This window comes from Lagopus leucura, unplaced genomic scaffold, assembly GCF_019238085.1.
Source record: "Lagopus leucura isolate 7727_CA_CO unplaced genomic scaffold, USGS_WTPT01 Super-Scaffold_1, whole genome shotgun sequence".
NCBI classification, from domain to species: domain Eukaryota; kingdom Metazoa; phylum Chordata; class Aves; order Galliformes; family Phasianidae; genus Lagopus; species Lagopus leucura.
In genome coordinates this window covers 20,775,085-20,789,344 of record NW_024962250.1, presented here as the reverse complement: position 1 = coordinate 20,789,344, position 14,260 = coordinate 20,775,085, and the positions used below count along the sequence as shown (strand labels likewise).

Genomic DNA, 14,260 nt, shown 5'->3' with positions numbered 1-14,260 from the left:
TTAAGTATGTTTGTAATAAATTGTTGATGAGCTTGGAGGACACAAGGGCAATGTTCTGTTAAGTATGTTTCTGAAATGAAGGAGCAGTGTATTTTTGGGGATTTATTATTTGCAAGGGGAAGTCAAGGAGTGTTTCTTTAACAGTGCTTCAGACAACCTTTTGGAAGCTAAAAAAGAATATATATTTGAATTGTTGATTGTTTCATGTAATGTTTCATTTGTGCAGAAATCCTTCCAGAGTTGGAAGGGGAAATATTTGAGTCTGTGAAGCCAGGTCTTTCTGCCTATGCTGATCAGCCTGAAAAGGTAAGGCTCTCTTTCATTCCCCATGAGTTGATCTTCCTTCTACTAATATCAGTTGCATTCTACCAAGCAGTTCAAACATTCAAAATTGTAATGCAGAGAGTCAAGAAAAATGTAAAGGTTCTATTACTGGTTGTCCAAACCTATTGCTCCACTTTTGTGAGTTAATTTCCACACAGTAAAATGGAAACTATTACTTCATGTATTTCATCAGTGGAACAACGGCTTAATTAATTGCTTAACTGCTATATCTAATTAGATCATATGTCTTTGAGAATATTTCATCACAGTTGTAGCTGAGTAATGATTTTGGTATGGGCAATTCCTGTTCTACTGATTCTGGACTTTTGTTTTTATTTGTGTATGGAGTTTTTAAAAAATAAAGCTGGGCAGATCCATAATCTGCAACCAGGTATGTTAATTAGTACTTTATTAATAAATATACAATTTAGAATTGTAATAAGAAACTGAAGTTAGGTGCAGCCTTCTTTATTTTCAAATGCATACGGTTCTGAATTCATGTGCAGTGCACTTCTTTCAGGAGTCAGAAATGAGCAGCAGGGAGAAGACAGCTAAAGGAATCGAGCTGATACAAAGAGCCAGTCCTGAACTGAGCTGCCATTTTCCAGATCCCTTCTGCTGACAGCAAGCTCATTCACAAGCTAAAGGAGATGCCAGGCAAATGATATATTAGATCCTGTGCCTTGCCTGCTTTAGCAGTCCTGGAGTTAGGGCTAATTAGGGGGAGCTTCAGATTTCAGTGTGCAGTGTGCTCAGCTACATTCAGTGCTGTAAGAATTTTAGTATGAAACTCTGGGGAAGAGTAGATGGCTCTTTTTTAAAACTTTGATAAGCTGTCTTGTGATTTCACTATTTTCTTGTTTTTTGGGTAGAAGAGAAAAATCACCACCAAGAGACATTTCTAGAAATTTCACAGGAGAATGCTCATTGCTAATGCCAAACTATAATTGTTAGAGCAGTATAAATAGTTGAGAGCCCAGCAGTGATGTCTGTGCCTCATATGATAAGCACTCTACAGCTGTCATTGTCATTAGGCTACTTTATATGAACTTACTTGGAATTCTTATGTGCATTTACTGAAATCCACAGACATCCCCCCTGACCTTTGCAGTATCAGTAAGTAATTGCACCACTTAGTTTTATCATACTACAAGATGCCTAGGTTTGTCAGACACTCACTTCCCTTGCTTCCCTCCATCTTTTCCAAAAATACTTTCCACAAACAATGAAATTTAAGTCTGTCTCCTAGGATATAACTCTGAATGTATCTGACCTTCCTTTAAGGTTTGCATGAGATGCCTAGCACAGTTTTTATGCTTCTTTTAGGCGTGGATGTTTTCTGCTGTTGAATACCAGTTTCACTAGTTTTGAGGAGTTAGGAGGCACATTTTCTGAAGGAAAACTGTAAGAAATACAATTTCTTCCTTTAAGGGTGCTGAATCCGTCAAAAAATTGCTGGACATGGCCGTAGATGCTGTGCCACCTCATCTCTGGAAGAAGACTCCAGTAGTGTTAAAAGCCACAGCTGGACTGCGCTTACTGTCAGAGGAGAAAGCTCAAGCTCTGCTCTCTGAGGTAATACTAACATCTTTTGGGTACAATACTATTGCTCTGTTTCATCTTTTCTGGCTCAGTTCTCCAGTCTGTTGCCATCTGCGAATTTCGGCTGTGAAAAGTAACTGTAATCCCACCATAGCATGAAACTCACAGACTTCACAAATTTTCTTGCATGGTCCTGAAATTCTCTGTCCTGGTGTGGATAGAAGACTCTGGGAGAGAGACTTTGGATACGTTGCTTTCTTTACTGGCCCTTAGAAGAGGAAGAATTTTGTTTGTCACACTCTCTTGACTTTTTTTCTACTGCAGTGAAAGGGAAAGCTTTTCTCTGTCATTGTCAAGAGCAGAGCAAGACTGTTCAGACCAAGGAACTGAATCATTTTCTCTTTCTTCAGGTGAAAGAAGTCTTTGAGGAGTCACCATTTCTTGTTCCAGAAGATAGTGTTAGCATCATGGACGGGTCTTATGAAGGTGTGTTTTAGAAGGAAGAAAAACTGAAGGCAAAGAGGAATGGGAGGGGAAGCAGGAATGACTGAATTTGAAGGGGAAATGCTCACCTAAACTGAGGGAAGGAAGAAAAAGATTTCTAGCCTTGTTTGTAACATAAATAAGTAATGTAAAAATAAATAAATAAATCAGATTGGAATAGTGCAGGTAGTTAAGTAGCAAAGGAAGTAACCTAAAATACAAGAAAATATGTAGGCTTGGAGTTAATGACTATTTATAAATGATTTTGCAGTGCAGAACAAACCAATGATGCATTTTGGCTACATATCCTTGGAGATCAGGCAGGTAATTCTGTGTGGATGTCTGATAGAAGCCACCCATGATGTCACGTTCAATTCTGAACATTTCATTGTGGTGAATTTTTGGAAGTTGTTCAGGGAAGGCAGAAAGAATTATCACGAAGCTTAAGCAACCAATTCATGGAGTAAGATTAAAGAGCAAAATCTGTCCATGGGGGCCAAGAGAAAAAGAGAAAGAACACAAAGTTTGCAAGTGTTTGATGAAGCACAGTGGAACACGCAGTGTGCCACTAGGATTAACAGAAGAAGCGTATATCAAGGAGAAGTGTGGTACTAACAGGGAGCAGGACCGGTGAGGCATAACAGAACACAGTGTAGCCTGCCAAGTTCTGTTTTAAAACCCACCTCTCCTACTGTCACGTTTCCCTGTGTTTGGGTGATAATCATGCCATCCTCAAGCCAGCTGCTGGAGTCCAAGAGCAGCTGTTTGCATTTTAGTGGTTGCTACTGTGTGATTTTTGTATGCTACAGTTGCATACCTGCTACAAGTGTTGTTCATATCCTATCTAATGAGCTTTTAATACATCAATAATGTGTAATATTCAACTGACTTGTAAGTTTGAATTAATGTCTAAAATATTAGAGAGATTATATTACATTACATGGAAATCATTACTAAATTAGTAATGTGGAGTGGTGGTAAAAGTGGGCAGGAGGTCATGAGAGTATTCAGTGGTGACTTTTTTTTCCTTTTTCTCTCTGCAGGAATTTTAGCCTGGATCACTGTGAACTTTTTGACAGGTAGCTAATGCTGTGTAACTTCTCTTTACATTTGAACTTGAGTTTCTTCTGCAGAGATGATCTCTCTGTGTGTTCCTCTGCCTTGGTTGCTGTACCTTCCTATTCCTCCCCACTGTGGCAACAATGCTAAAGCAGTGGATTGACTTGGGCAGATTCTGTCTCAGAGGCTGAGTCCCACATGTAGCAAGAAGAAGGCATCTTGATCCAGAAGGTGCTAGGATTTACTCAGGACTGGGATGCACTGGCAAGCTGGTTTCTGTAACGTATGTCAGGCCATGGTATCACTAACTTCTTAGAAGATGGGAAACAGGGTGTTATGCTATTCTTCATCTCACTTTGAACTGTGCAGTGAACGTGATGCAATAGCATGCATTAGCCTGATGTGCTCCAATAAGTTCTGAGAGTGCAATCTAGCAAAGAGAAAATAAAATCAGTGTTCTAGTAGAAATCTGAGTAAGCAAACAAAGAAAAAAATTTCGAAAATGTTGTTCTGGGTGAAGAGGAATGATAACAGTTTGTTCTGCTCTTTCTAATACCCTTATTCTCCTACTGTTCTTGACGAGCACCTACGGTAATTACAGAATTTATGCACTGTCCCTGACAATCTTCTACTATGTCTCTTTCTTTCCGCTTCTCATGTATACCCAAACATTCATCTGCTTTTGTCTCTTAGAATGTGAAATTTGAGTCAGAGAAGAAATTTTCTTAATACCTTCTTTACGACAACATTCCTCTGATGGTTTTTTCTTTGAAGGCCCACTCAGCCTCATGATGTGGGAATTTGTCAGTTGGCTGAGCATACATGCAGTATCGGCATTATAGCATTTTGCCACGTCAGGCTGTTCTGAACATGATGTGGTTTGCAGGGCAGCTGTCTGGCCATAACCAGCACACTACTGGGACCCTGGACTTGGGAGGAGCCTCAACCCAGATCACATTTCTGCCACAGTTTGAGGTGAGGAGTGGCTGTAAGCATACGAGTCGAGACCACAATGCCAGTGGGAAGACATGGGCACAGCTGGGCTCTGTGCTCTCATTTTGTCAGCTCTGGCACAACCAGAACATCTCTGATGTAGTGAACATCTGCACAGCCTTCCCTTTGACATCAGCAGTTGGCTGATAGGCACTTGCAAACAAAGAAGCCTGGATAACTAGGCAGGAAAAAGAAAGCAAGCAAATGTGTAAAACCAAAGAGAATTAGCCTTTGTTTTCTAGACTTAGGCTGGAAAATCCCCATGAATGTAGACAATTACTTTGCATTTGATAAATGTAGCATATTTTTAGGGAATATTCTTACATATTACAGCAAATTAGGGTCTCTTTTGAGTTATCATTTTTTTCCATTCCAGATCCTCACTAAATGTGGCAGGGTGGGATAGTTGTCTAATGGAGCAACTGTTTTTACTTCTAATAGCACAGCTACTCCCTCTTTGTTTACTTACGTGCTCCTTCTCGTTTCCTGGAGAATTCTTGTCTCTGGGGGAGTCTCCCCATCTCTGCTGGATTTTTCAGAAATTCTGTATCTCTTTAGAAAGTCTGAATTGGGACCCAAGTATGAAAATTGCGTGGGAAAATTACATGGATGTTAAAAAGTGGAGGGATGCTACAGCATTCAGTACCTCCATATTGCCAAGTTGTTTTTGTCCCTCTTGCTATTTCTGAAGTAGCGTAACATATTTTGCTTACAAGAATGGAAATTCTCAAATAGGTGTTTGGGGACCACTAAACACATGGTTTTCATATCAGAATATTTGAGTTCTGCCATGATGGGTCATGTTGAAACCTGATGTGCAACCTTATCATGTTCTGCAGAGCCTCTAGTACTCTGGACTTGCGCTCTGTTTTGTACTGATAACACCTGCTGAACTGGGCATTAGACCAACAGGAAAGGGTGTTATGTGTCAGGGTTTTAGAGACTAAATAGAGCTTTAAAGGAGGCTGGACTGCAGCTCAGGATTCAAACTTCTCCTTATGGCTTTGCAGGAAAAGGCCTTGAAGGTTTGCTACTGACGAGGGCCAACAGTGTGAATAGTAGAGTGGTTTGGAGTAAGGCTTCATGTATCCTAGTTGTATGTCGTGCCTGCTGCAAGCCTATGTTATCAATTTCACACCAAAAAGCACACATATAGCTCAGGATGCTTCTGAAAAATTCTGCCCATGTGACAGAATTTTGTCCCTTGATTTGCAGAGGTTTTTTTCCTCCTATAACCTGAGGCACTTGCATATTTGCTTTCATATTATTTTCTTAAGAAACAACACTGTAACACTAGGAGATTCATTAATGAAAGATTTGCAAGCAAATAGAAGATGCAGAATGGTAACTGCAAAGAGCTGTTTTAACACTGCTATGCTTTTCATGATTTGGCTGTTGCCAAAGTTATAAGCAACTAAAATTCAACCACAGTAATTATGAAATTGTCTGTCTAGTGCCTGCCTCACCTGGGACTGTGTGAAGAATTCTACATTTTCATGAATGCAAGGGACACGAAAACAGTTGTTTTCTCCAATCAATTTTTTTTTTTTCAGGACTCTCCTTTTTAAAAGTTTTTGTGACATAAGATTTAGGAACAGAATTCAGAATATGGCAGGCTCAAGGGTCACTGCCACTCCTACACAAATCTACCCAACACCAAAAACAAACCAGTCTATATCTGTTCAGGAGAGACTTAAGCTAAATACTTCCGAACCTCTTTCAGTGTCAGGCAGGCTGCCCTCCAGCACTCTGTAATTGCAGATCTGTCTTTTGCTCTCTCTGGTTATTGGAACGGCAGCAGCAGTGACTCTGAAGGTTCAGTCCTGAGATTCTGCTGTTTGGCCCAGAGCAGCAGTGTCTGATATGAAGGCATGGAGCCAAGAAGGGATGGGAGGATGAGGTTAGAGGAAGCAGAGGAAAGGTTAAGGCCCCAGGGACTGGAAACAGAAAGGAACAGTAAATGAGTCCAGAACAGGTTCAGATTTATAAGAATGAGAGTCAGCGTGGCAAGGAAATAGAGACTGAGTATCAGTGGGGCAAACGTGCACAGAGAGGGAGCACTCTGAATGGGAGAAGATGAAATAGTGAGGTGAGAGCCGAGGGTAGATGGAAACATTTAAATCAGGAGATAAAGAAGCCCAAAGGCTGAGAGTCAATGTTCACAGTGTTTCTTTGACTATCTGGAAATAATTCAACTTGGGAAAAATCTGGTTTATACTTTAATTGGCATTTTTAGATTCTTCTCTGTGCCTGAATTAAGATCTCCAGCCTGGCTTGGAAGAGTTCATAGTGCTTCAAGTGCAGCTGATTTCAGTGGAGACTCTGTGTGTATATATAGGAAAGCATACAAGTACTCTGAAAAACTAAGTGAATTAAAGAGTATTTTCATCTTGATCTGTTTTGTTTCCCTATTATTCACTGCAGTAACACAAAGATGCAAATAAATAAACTCCGTGTTAAATATTGCAAGCATTACAGCAGCAGGCACCACTGAAAAACTTTTTTTGTTTTCAAAGGGTATATCTGTGATATTATATCTATCAGTTATTTTTTGTTGCATAATTACAACTAAAAGTTTTCTTCTTTTACTTAATTTTTAGGAAACCCTGAAGGAAAGCCCTAGTGATTTTCTTACCTCATTTGAAATGTTTAACAGGACCTACAAGCTCTATACCCACAGGTGAGGAGGAAAAAGGCTGCTGGCTCTAGTTGGAGAATCAATCTCTCTGCAGACCAGAAATGTTTGTGTTGTCCTATTGCCAGCTGTTGGGACTATGATTTATTTACTATATTTTTTTTTACCTGCTTGAAACATTAGTTGAACTGAAACATGACAGTAGGCTGGAAATACTCCAGGTTATTATCACTGCAAAGTACTAATAGTCCCTCAAAGGAAAGGAAGCGTTATGAGTACTCTGTTTAAGAATTTTTATTACTTGGTTCAAGCCAAATATCCTGGAACAAACAGAATAGTAGATGTTGTGCCAGCAGTCAGAATTAAATTAATTAAATTCCTAGTTCTCAATTCCAAATAGCCCATCTCTTTAGTAACTGGATAAAAAGTAAAACTTAGACTGATGTAAACCAATGAGACAGCTAATACACAACACAGAGCACAGACTCTTGAGCCAGCTATGGAGATTCTTGGCTTGATGGAATGTAACTGTGCTTACTGAATTAAGCAAACAGGTATCTGAGATGTCTGCAGTGATACCCAGTGCTGTCTTACTTGACAAGTGTTTACTTGACAGCAAAGCTGGTTTAACAGTCCTCCTCTCACACTACTTGAATTTATGAAAGTAACCGATTGCTGTATTTACCAACAAATTCTATCGCTTGCAATAATTGGGATTTAAAATAATCTCATAAAAATGGGGAAGACAGAGATTAATTTAACCCTGGTTATTACATAAAAACTTGCATTAACATTACTAAAAGGATAGGTAGTCAAAGAGAAATGGAAATGAAAGGCCAGCAGGGATTTAATCTAGCTGCGTTGTTAAAGCCAGTAACACGTAATGATATTCTCGTAAGTGTTGTTCACAATCCTAGCTTGCAGTATAGTGGTATTATGTGAAGTCAAACAGAGGCCAACTTCATAGGAAGATACATCCTCATTATAGTGGGACATTGTGCAGTTTTGTTAGTTCTGTTAAGAGCACCTGTTAAGAGTCTTATGCATATAATGTAGGAATGGCCATACTATTCCCCTGCACTCCTCACATAACTTTATTTATCCCTGGTTTTTAAGACTAATGCATTTTTACATTTCAAATAATGTCCTGTAGAAATGTCACACCAACTCTAACCACAGGCACATTATGCTGTAAGATTTACCCATCTTACAGCATAATGTGCCTTGGCATCTGTAATTTTGGGACTTGGAGCTGTTCAGGCAAAGAGAACTCTCTATTTCCTTTGCATAGAATAGTGGGAAACAAAGAAAAGGTTTGATTTGAGTGTTCCAGGATTTAGGAAGAGTTATGGATGAAACATATCAAAAGTGCAGGAATTAAAAACTGAAATGTTTTCTTTTGTTTTTGCAGCTATTTGGGTTTTGGATTAAAAGCTGCCAGACTAGCAACTCTTGGAGCTTTGAATACAGAAGGTATGTCCAGATAAGAAAACACTGAAGATTTCTGAAGAGATAAGTAGGCTTAGTCTTGCATCAGCAACCCATTTCATATGCCTTCACTGCTATATTTCACACTTTTCCTGGTATAGATCTGCCCAGAAACTGAGCCTACTGCTTTTTTTTTTAGGAATGTCATGTGAGAAAGCTGCTTTTCCAGTTTCAACTAGCAGTGAGACTGAGGGTAAATTCCAGAAATGCATAACCAGCCATCAATATACAACTTTACCAGCTTTCACATAAATGCAAACAGCATAAGGTTACCCGAGTAGGTTGCACAGTTCAGACTTCCTTACTTTTGCCTGAAGACCTTAATGAAGGTTTTTCAGCCTTTTCTTTTCTGGCTTTGCACACTGATAACTGCATTAAAATTTATCCTTCCTGACCCTCTCATTTCCAGTTGCAGATGGACAAATGTTCCGCAGCTCTTGTTTGCCAAAGCAACTGGAAGCAGAGTGGCACTTTGGGGGAGTGAAGTACCGGTATGGGGGCAACAAAGAAGGTAAAATAAAGCAACTTTTTGCTTCTTGTAAGACAAATCTTGCCTCCAGCATCTGCGTTTTTTCTTGACAAATACTCTGTCAGTTATCTTACAGTGTGAAGGATACTTCTCCAATCATAGAACTATGGAGCTTTGATAGAGCCACAGAATGATCTGAAGCCATAAGAGTAGCTGGCCTGTGCTTGCTATACACTGCCTTAATAGGAAACGTTAGTTACTCGTACAAACAGGAGAGTTCCTTCTGAGGAGCTGAGTGCTCTGGCTGTGTTAGGGTACAACAACTGGTAGACTGAAGAGTATCCTCTTGTGGAACTCTTTCTTAAGAATACTGTCTCTAATGCTGCAAGCAAAGCAAGAAGCTGCTACCAGCAGTGACTAGTACAGTCCCCTTTGGTGACTGACACTGCTTTGCTTTACAGTAGGAAACAAGATTGCTGTGCTTGATTCAGTGTGACTTATAAACTACAATGTGAAGGGGAAGGAAAGTGAAGTTTTACCTTGCAGGTGGTAGCAAACATAAATGAGATTCTGCTGACCGCAGAACACAGCAATGGGAGCTTTGCCTAAAGAGGAAGCATTTCATGCACCTACCCTAGTATGCTCAGCCTGTCTATCAGATACTGCTGTGAACTGCTTTAGCAAGTTCCACTTGAGGATGGTGACCTAGAGTGCTTGCTCCATGCAGGTACCACACTGGATTATGGAGAGGCTATCTAAGCTCCTCTCACCTCCTCTGATTCTTTAATCTCTGCTTCTTCCCCTTTTCACTCTTGCCACCAATTCCTCCATCTCCTGGATGTGCCTCTTAGGCTCACCTTATCTGTCTTTGTCCTGGCAGGAGAGACAGGATTCAAGCCTTGCTATCTGGAAGTACTGAAGGTTGTCAAAGGAAAACTGCACCAACCAGATGAGATTCGTGGAAGTTCCTTCTATGCTTTCTCCTATTACTATGATCGAGCAGCTGACACCAACCTAATAGGTAAAACTGGTCTGGGGTAATCTACTACATGTGAGCATGCCAACCAGAAGGTAGAACCCTGAAGATGGAGACAGGTGAAGCAGGGAAATGGCACAAGATGTCTAAGGAAACACACAAAATGCCTTCCTGTAACCCTCATTTTTGGTATTTGACAGAAGAGACTAGTGCTCTGAATGCTACTTATGCTTGCTGCTCTGTTCGTTGTTACCAAGGACTTCACTCCTGGCCCATCATCACAGAGTTGTACCCCAGAGTCTGCTTAGATTTAGAACTCAACTGCTTGCAGGTTTATGAAGATATTGTCTCACCTCTTTCTTTTCAGATTATGAACAGGGAGGAGTTCTGGAAGTGAGAGATTTTGAAAGAAAAGCCAAAGAAGGTAACTATCATCAAACATGGGAAACTGTTGGGGAGGATAAATCATTAAAGATGAATGTTTACAAGGCAGTACTTCATGTATTTGACTTGAAAAAAATGACTGTTCAGCCTTTATTTCACTTACACTTCCATGTCTTGCTACTTACCTTCTGTTACGCCATACCTCTAACTGTTGCTGAATAAAGTATTGAAGAACAGTAACAAGAAGGAAAGTGGTAGCATCTTTGCAGTTCTATTCAGGAAATAAGGGAAACAGCTTATAAATGTCAGCACAAAACAGTACATTTCCATCTAAAAGATGACGCTTCTTGTAAATGCATTTCCTAGTCACTGTAACCCTTGTTGTGGAATCTTTGCTGCACTGTGAGTGGTTGTTTGGGCAATAGTCTCTTGGACATATGGTTGAAAATTTAAAATTAAAAGCAGCTGTCAGCCCAGGAGGTGGAATCTGTTACTAGAGCCATTTTTGGACAGATTAAGGAAGATAAATGTTGCCACATTCTTGAAATAAGCAGTCTACCAGGCAATTACCCTGGCAGCTATTGATTGAGCGCAGGTTCAATCTTCAAAAGAGCAATATGAACTATGTTGCTGTAACAAAACATACACTTCTGACAGAGTTAAGAGAAACTGTAATTACTGTATCATTTACTCTCTAACTTTATAGAACAGCTGTGTAGTATGTACCATGTGTCATATAGAAGTAGGTGATGTGTTTTAGTGGATTTTGGCTTAAGGTAATTTCAGAAGCCCCTTTATTTTGATGATTTTTTTTTAAATTATTTTTTTCTTTCTCTAGTCTGTGATAACATGGAGAGGTTCAGCTCAGCCAGTCCTTTCCTCTGCATGGATCTCACTTACATCACTGCTTTATTAAAGGAAGGTTTTGGATTTAGAGACAACACACTCTTACAGGTGAGAGGTTCAATCCCAAAACCAGCTTTCCAATTTCTCTATCAAACAACATGCAGTGGTTCATTTTTCTGGCTAACTAGCTACTAAGTCTTTCCAGGGTTGCTATGTGTAGTTGCTGTCATGTGCAACTCTCAACATATTGGGAACACTGTTGGTAACAATTGCTTTTTTTCCTTTTATAGTTAACAAAAAAAAGTGAACAACATAGAGACAAGCTGGACTTTGGGTGCTACCTTTCACTTATTGCAGTCTCTGGGGATAACATATTGAACTGTGACATTCCTATGGATTTCAGCATTTCTGAAAGTTTGAGAAAGCAAACTGAAATCACCAGGTATGTTATCCAACTGGAGTCAATCACAGAGTGGAAAATGGACCAAAGCTATAAAACAGATCCTCACCTGGGATTGGCATTGCACATAATGAACGTTGACACAATATAATTGTGATTGTCACAAATAATCCAGAAGCTGCCTTCTGAAAGTCAAAAGGCCTAAACTCCTGCAGCGTATCTGCAAGAGACTCAAAGCCAGCTTTCACCAGCACATTTGTATAGCATCCCATTGCTAAAAGCACAGCATATTTGGGACGTGGTGGTAAATTACAGATGGTATTTCTCCTCCCCCATTTACTTTAAGCATACAGTACTGAAGTTTGCTTGCAAGACATTAAATACAGAAATTATACATGACACCAACAGCCATTCAGAGAAAATTAAACAATAACCCTGGATGCTCCCAGCCTCAGTGTTCAAAGTACCCAACTGTTAGCTAATATATTACAAGATGACATCAGCCTTTCTATAAGCACTCTTCGGGTATAATTTTAGGAAAGGTATTGGCTGAAACATAGGCTGTACCACACCAAGCATTTCTTTCAGCAGTAGTTTCTTAAGCAACATCTGTGCTGACAGACTGCATGACTACCTTTGTGCTGCCCTTTATAAGTTTGTACTGTATGGCTGCACATCTGGATGTCAGGCCCTGATTCATTTTAGCATCTACACTTGTAACACACAGTTGTGCAGGCACAAAACTCGGCAGCAAGATATGTACATGTGCCAGATATTGAAACTCCACTGCCAAAAGAAATGCTCATCACATTACACCACAAGGAAATTAAGGATGGGATCAGACGAAGTGTCTGATGTGATAGTTCACATTGCCTTGACTACATTCTGTTCAGTATGGAATATGGAACTTAAAGATGAACTTAGCACAGGCTTAGGAACAGAGCTTTCATTTACCCCTGCCTTATGACAAACACTTTGTTCTTTTCAGGCATTTGCACTTATATGTATATTAGACCACATCTTTTTCACTTTGGTAAAACCCAAGATTGGTCTCACACTACCTTCTCTGGAAAATGGATTTGAAAATAATTGTTAATGCCCAGCATGAGGAAGAAATAGTGCACTCAAATCCTAATTAATCTCAGCAAGTAGGTTGGAGTCCTAGGAATTTGCCTTACCATGAACATTGGTCATTTTCCTCTAATTAGCAGCACAAGTCTGGCGATGGCTGATTAAGTTATCCCATTTCTCTGCCTCAGGTTTTATGGTGCTAGGATGCAAAGCATGCTTTTGATTGAACAAGCTTGGTCAGCACCAGGAGTCCAAGGAGCAGGGGGGAAGCAGCCTATAACTGTCCCACTTTTGACACCTTGCTGTAAACTCAGACTGTTTCTTTGGAATATGAAATGAGCATCCTACTTGTGCTCCTTACCAGAATCAGTTAGAGAGATGCACGTTAGGAAATGCATCAGCACCACAGCAAACTTCTGTTCCTCTGTCACTACAACAATTTGTTTGAGCAGGAAGAAAGTAGCCATGGAATCCAGCCTTTTCTTTATGAGGAACCTTTCTTATTCCCCTGCTTACCATTTGGCAAAACTTAGTGCATGGTCTGCATGCATGGTTTCAACAACAAGGTGACAAAAAGCATATTCATCTTCTGAACAACCAATTTTCTTCACCTTTGTATTCTTTGGAGAACACAAAGAAGGTTGCAGTGATTAATAGCCAAGCATGTTACTCCTGAGAAGTAGCAGCTAATGTAATGAATCAAAGGCTTCCAGTCTGAGCCAATGGTATGATAAACTCTCTCAGCAGATCCTGAGGCCAAGAGCCACAAGCAGTGAGGCTGTACTTGAAACACAAAAGCAAGGCGGGGTATTATTTTTAAGGCACAAGCAGAAGCTTATCTGCCAAGTGAATAAAGCCTAGCCCTGACAAGTACCTGAGGGTTTGGTTTTGTCCTGAGGGAGGATATCTAGAAGACGACATACTATGTGGAGAAAGTTTCTTTTCTTTGCCTCAAACTCTGGTACTACAAATCCTAGGTGGGAGCATCCATTATCCTGTACCAAAGTTGCATTAAATCTGAACACTCAGGGCCTTCATTTGTCAGTGGCACAATTCATTAGCTGAAACTCACCTCTACCAGGGGTCTGATCCTGCAGTCACAAGAGAAACAAAAACTAAGCTCAAAGGTTTCTTTTAGAAGAAATTGCAGAATTGAGCTCTTACTGTTTACATCTGAATTACTAAAAGTGGATTGAGGATATAGGGAAGCCAGTCATGTCCTCACACTCTAGTGCAATGATTTTATTTATTAGCTTAACTAAAAACTAAGCAGCCTTTTAAGGGAAGAGTTCTACTTGCACCGCTGATTTTTATCTTCTCCTTTGTTAAGTCTCTTATCCTGACTACCAGGAACTGCTTAGTATGTGTGACTGAGGAAGCACGAGTGATGGCTTTCAGTACAAAACTTATGTTTAATTATTTGTGATTTTAATTCCTGATACTGGTTACCGTATCTACAAATCTCACCCAGTAGCAGTGCTCACTCAATGTTGTGAATCTCAAGTGTCTAATGCAGGAGGGCTGGCATTTGGAACATAAGACAGAATATCTTGATTTTCTATTTTAGTAATTAAAGCATTTTTAACAATA

The 14,260-nt window shown here is 39.9% G+C and overlaps 1 protein-coding gene across 4 annotated transcripts in view; it reads left to right on the top strand.

Annotated features, from left to right (window-relative positions):
* Positions 1-14,260, top strand: part of ENTPD5 (ectonucleoside triphosphate diphosphohydrolase 5 (inactive)) — an 18,608-nt gene extending 4,348 nt beyond the window's left edge. For 3 of the 4 annotated variants that reach the window (XM_042885609.1, XM_042885530.1, XM_042885690.1), the window contains exons 3-14: positions 227-306; positions 1,756-1,899; positions 2,277-2,352; positions 3,393-3,428; positions 4,295-4,383; positions 7,002-7,081; positions 8,448-8,509; positions 8,934-9,035; positions 9,874-10,014; positions 10,337-10,393; positions 11,192-11,307; positions 11,490-14,260. In XM_042885609.1, the coding sequence (XP_042741543.1) occupies positions 227-306; positions 1,756-1,899; positions 2,277-2,352; positions 3,393-3,428; positions 4,295-4,383; positions 7,002-7,081; positions 8,448-8,509; positions 8,934-9,035; positions 9,874-10,014; positions 10,337-10,393; positions 11,192-11,307; positions 11,490-11,750 (1,244 nt within the window). In that variant the 3' untranslated portion in view covers positions 11,751-14,260. The remainder of the gene's footprint in view (positions 1-226; positions 307-1,755; positions 1,900-2,276; positions 2,353-3,392; positions 3,429-4,294; positions 4,384-7,001; positions 7,082-8,447; positions 8,510-8,933; positions 9,036-9,873; positions 10,015-10,336; positions 10,394-11,191; positions 11,308-11,489) is intronic. The other variant, XM_042885774.1, reaches the window with a different exon arrangement.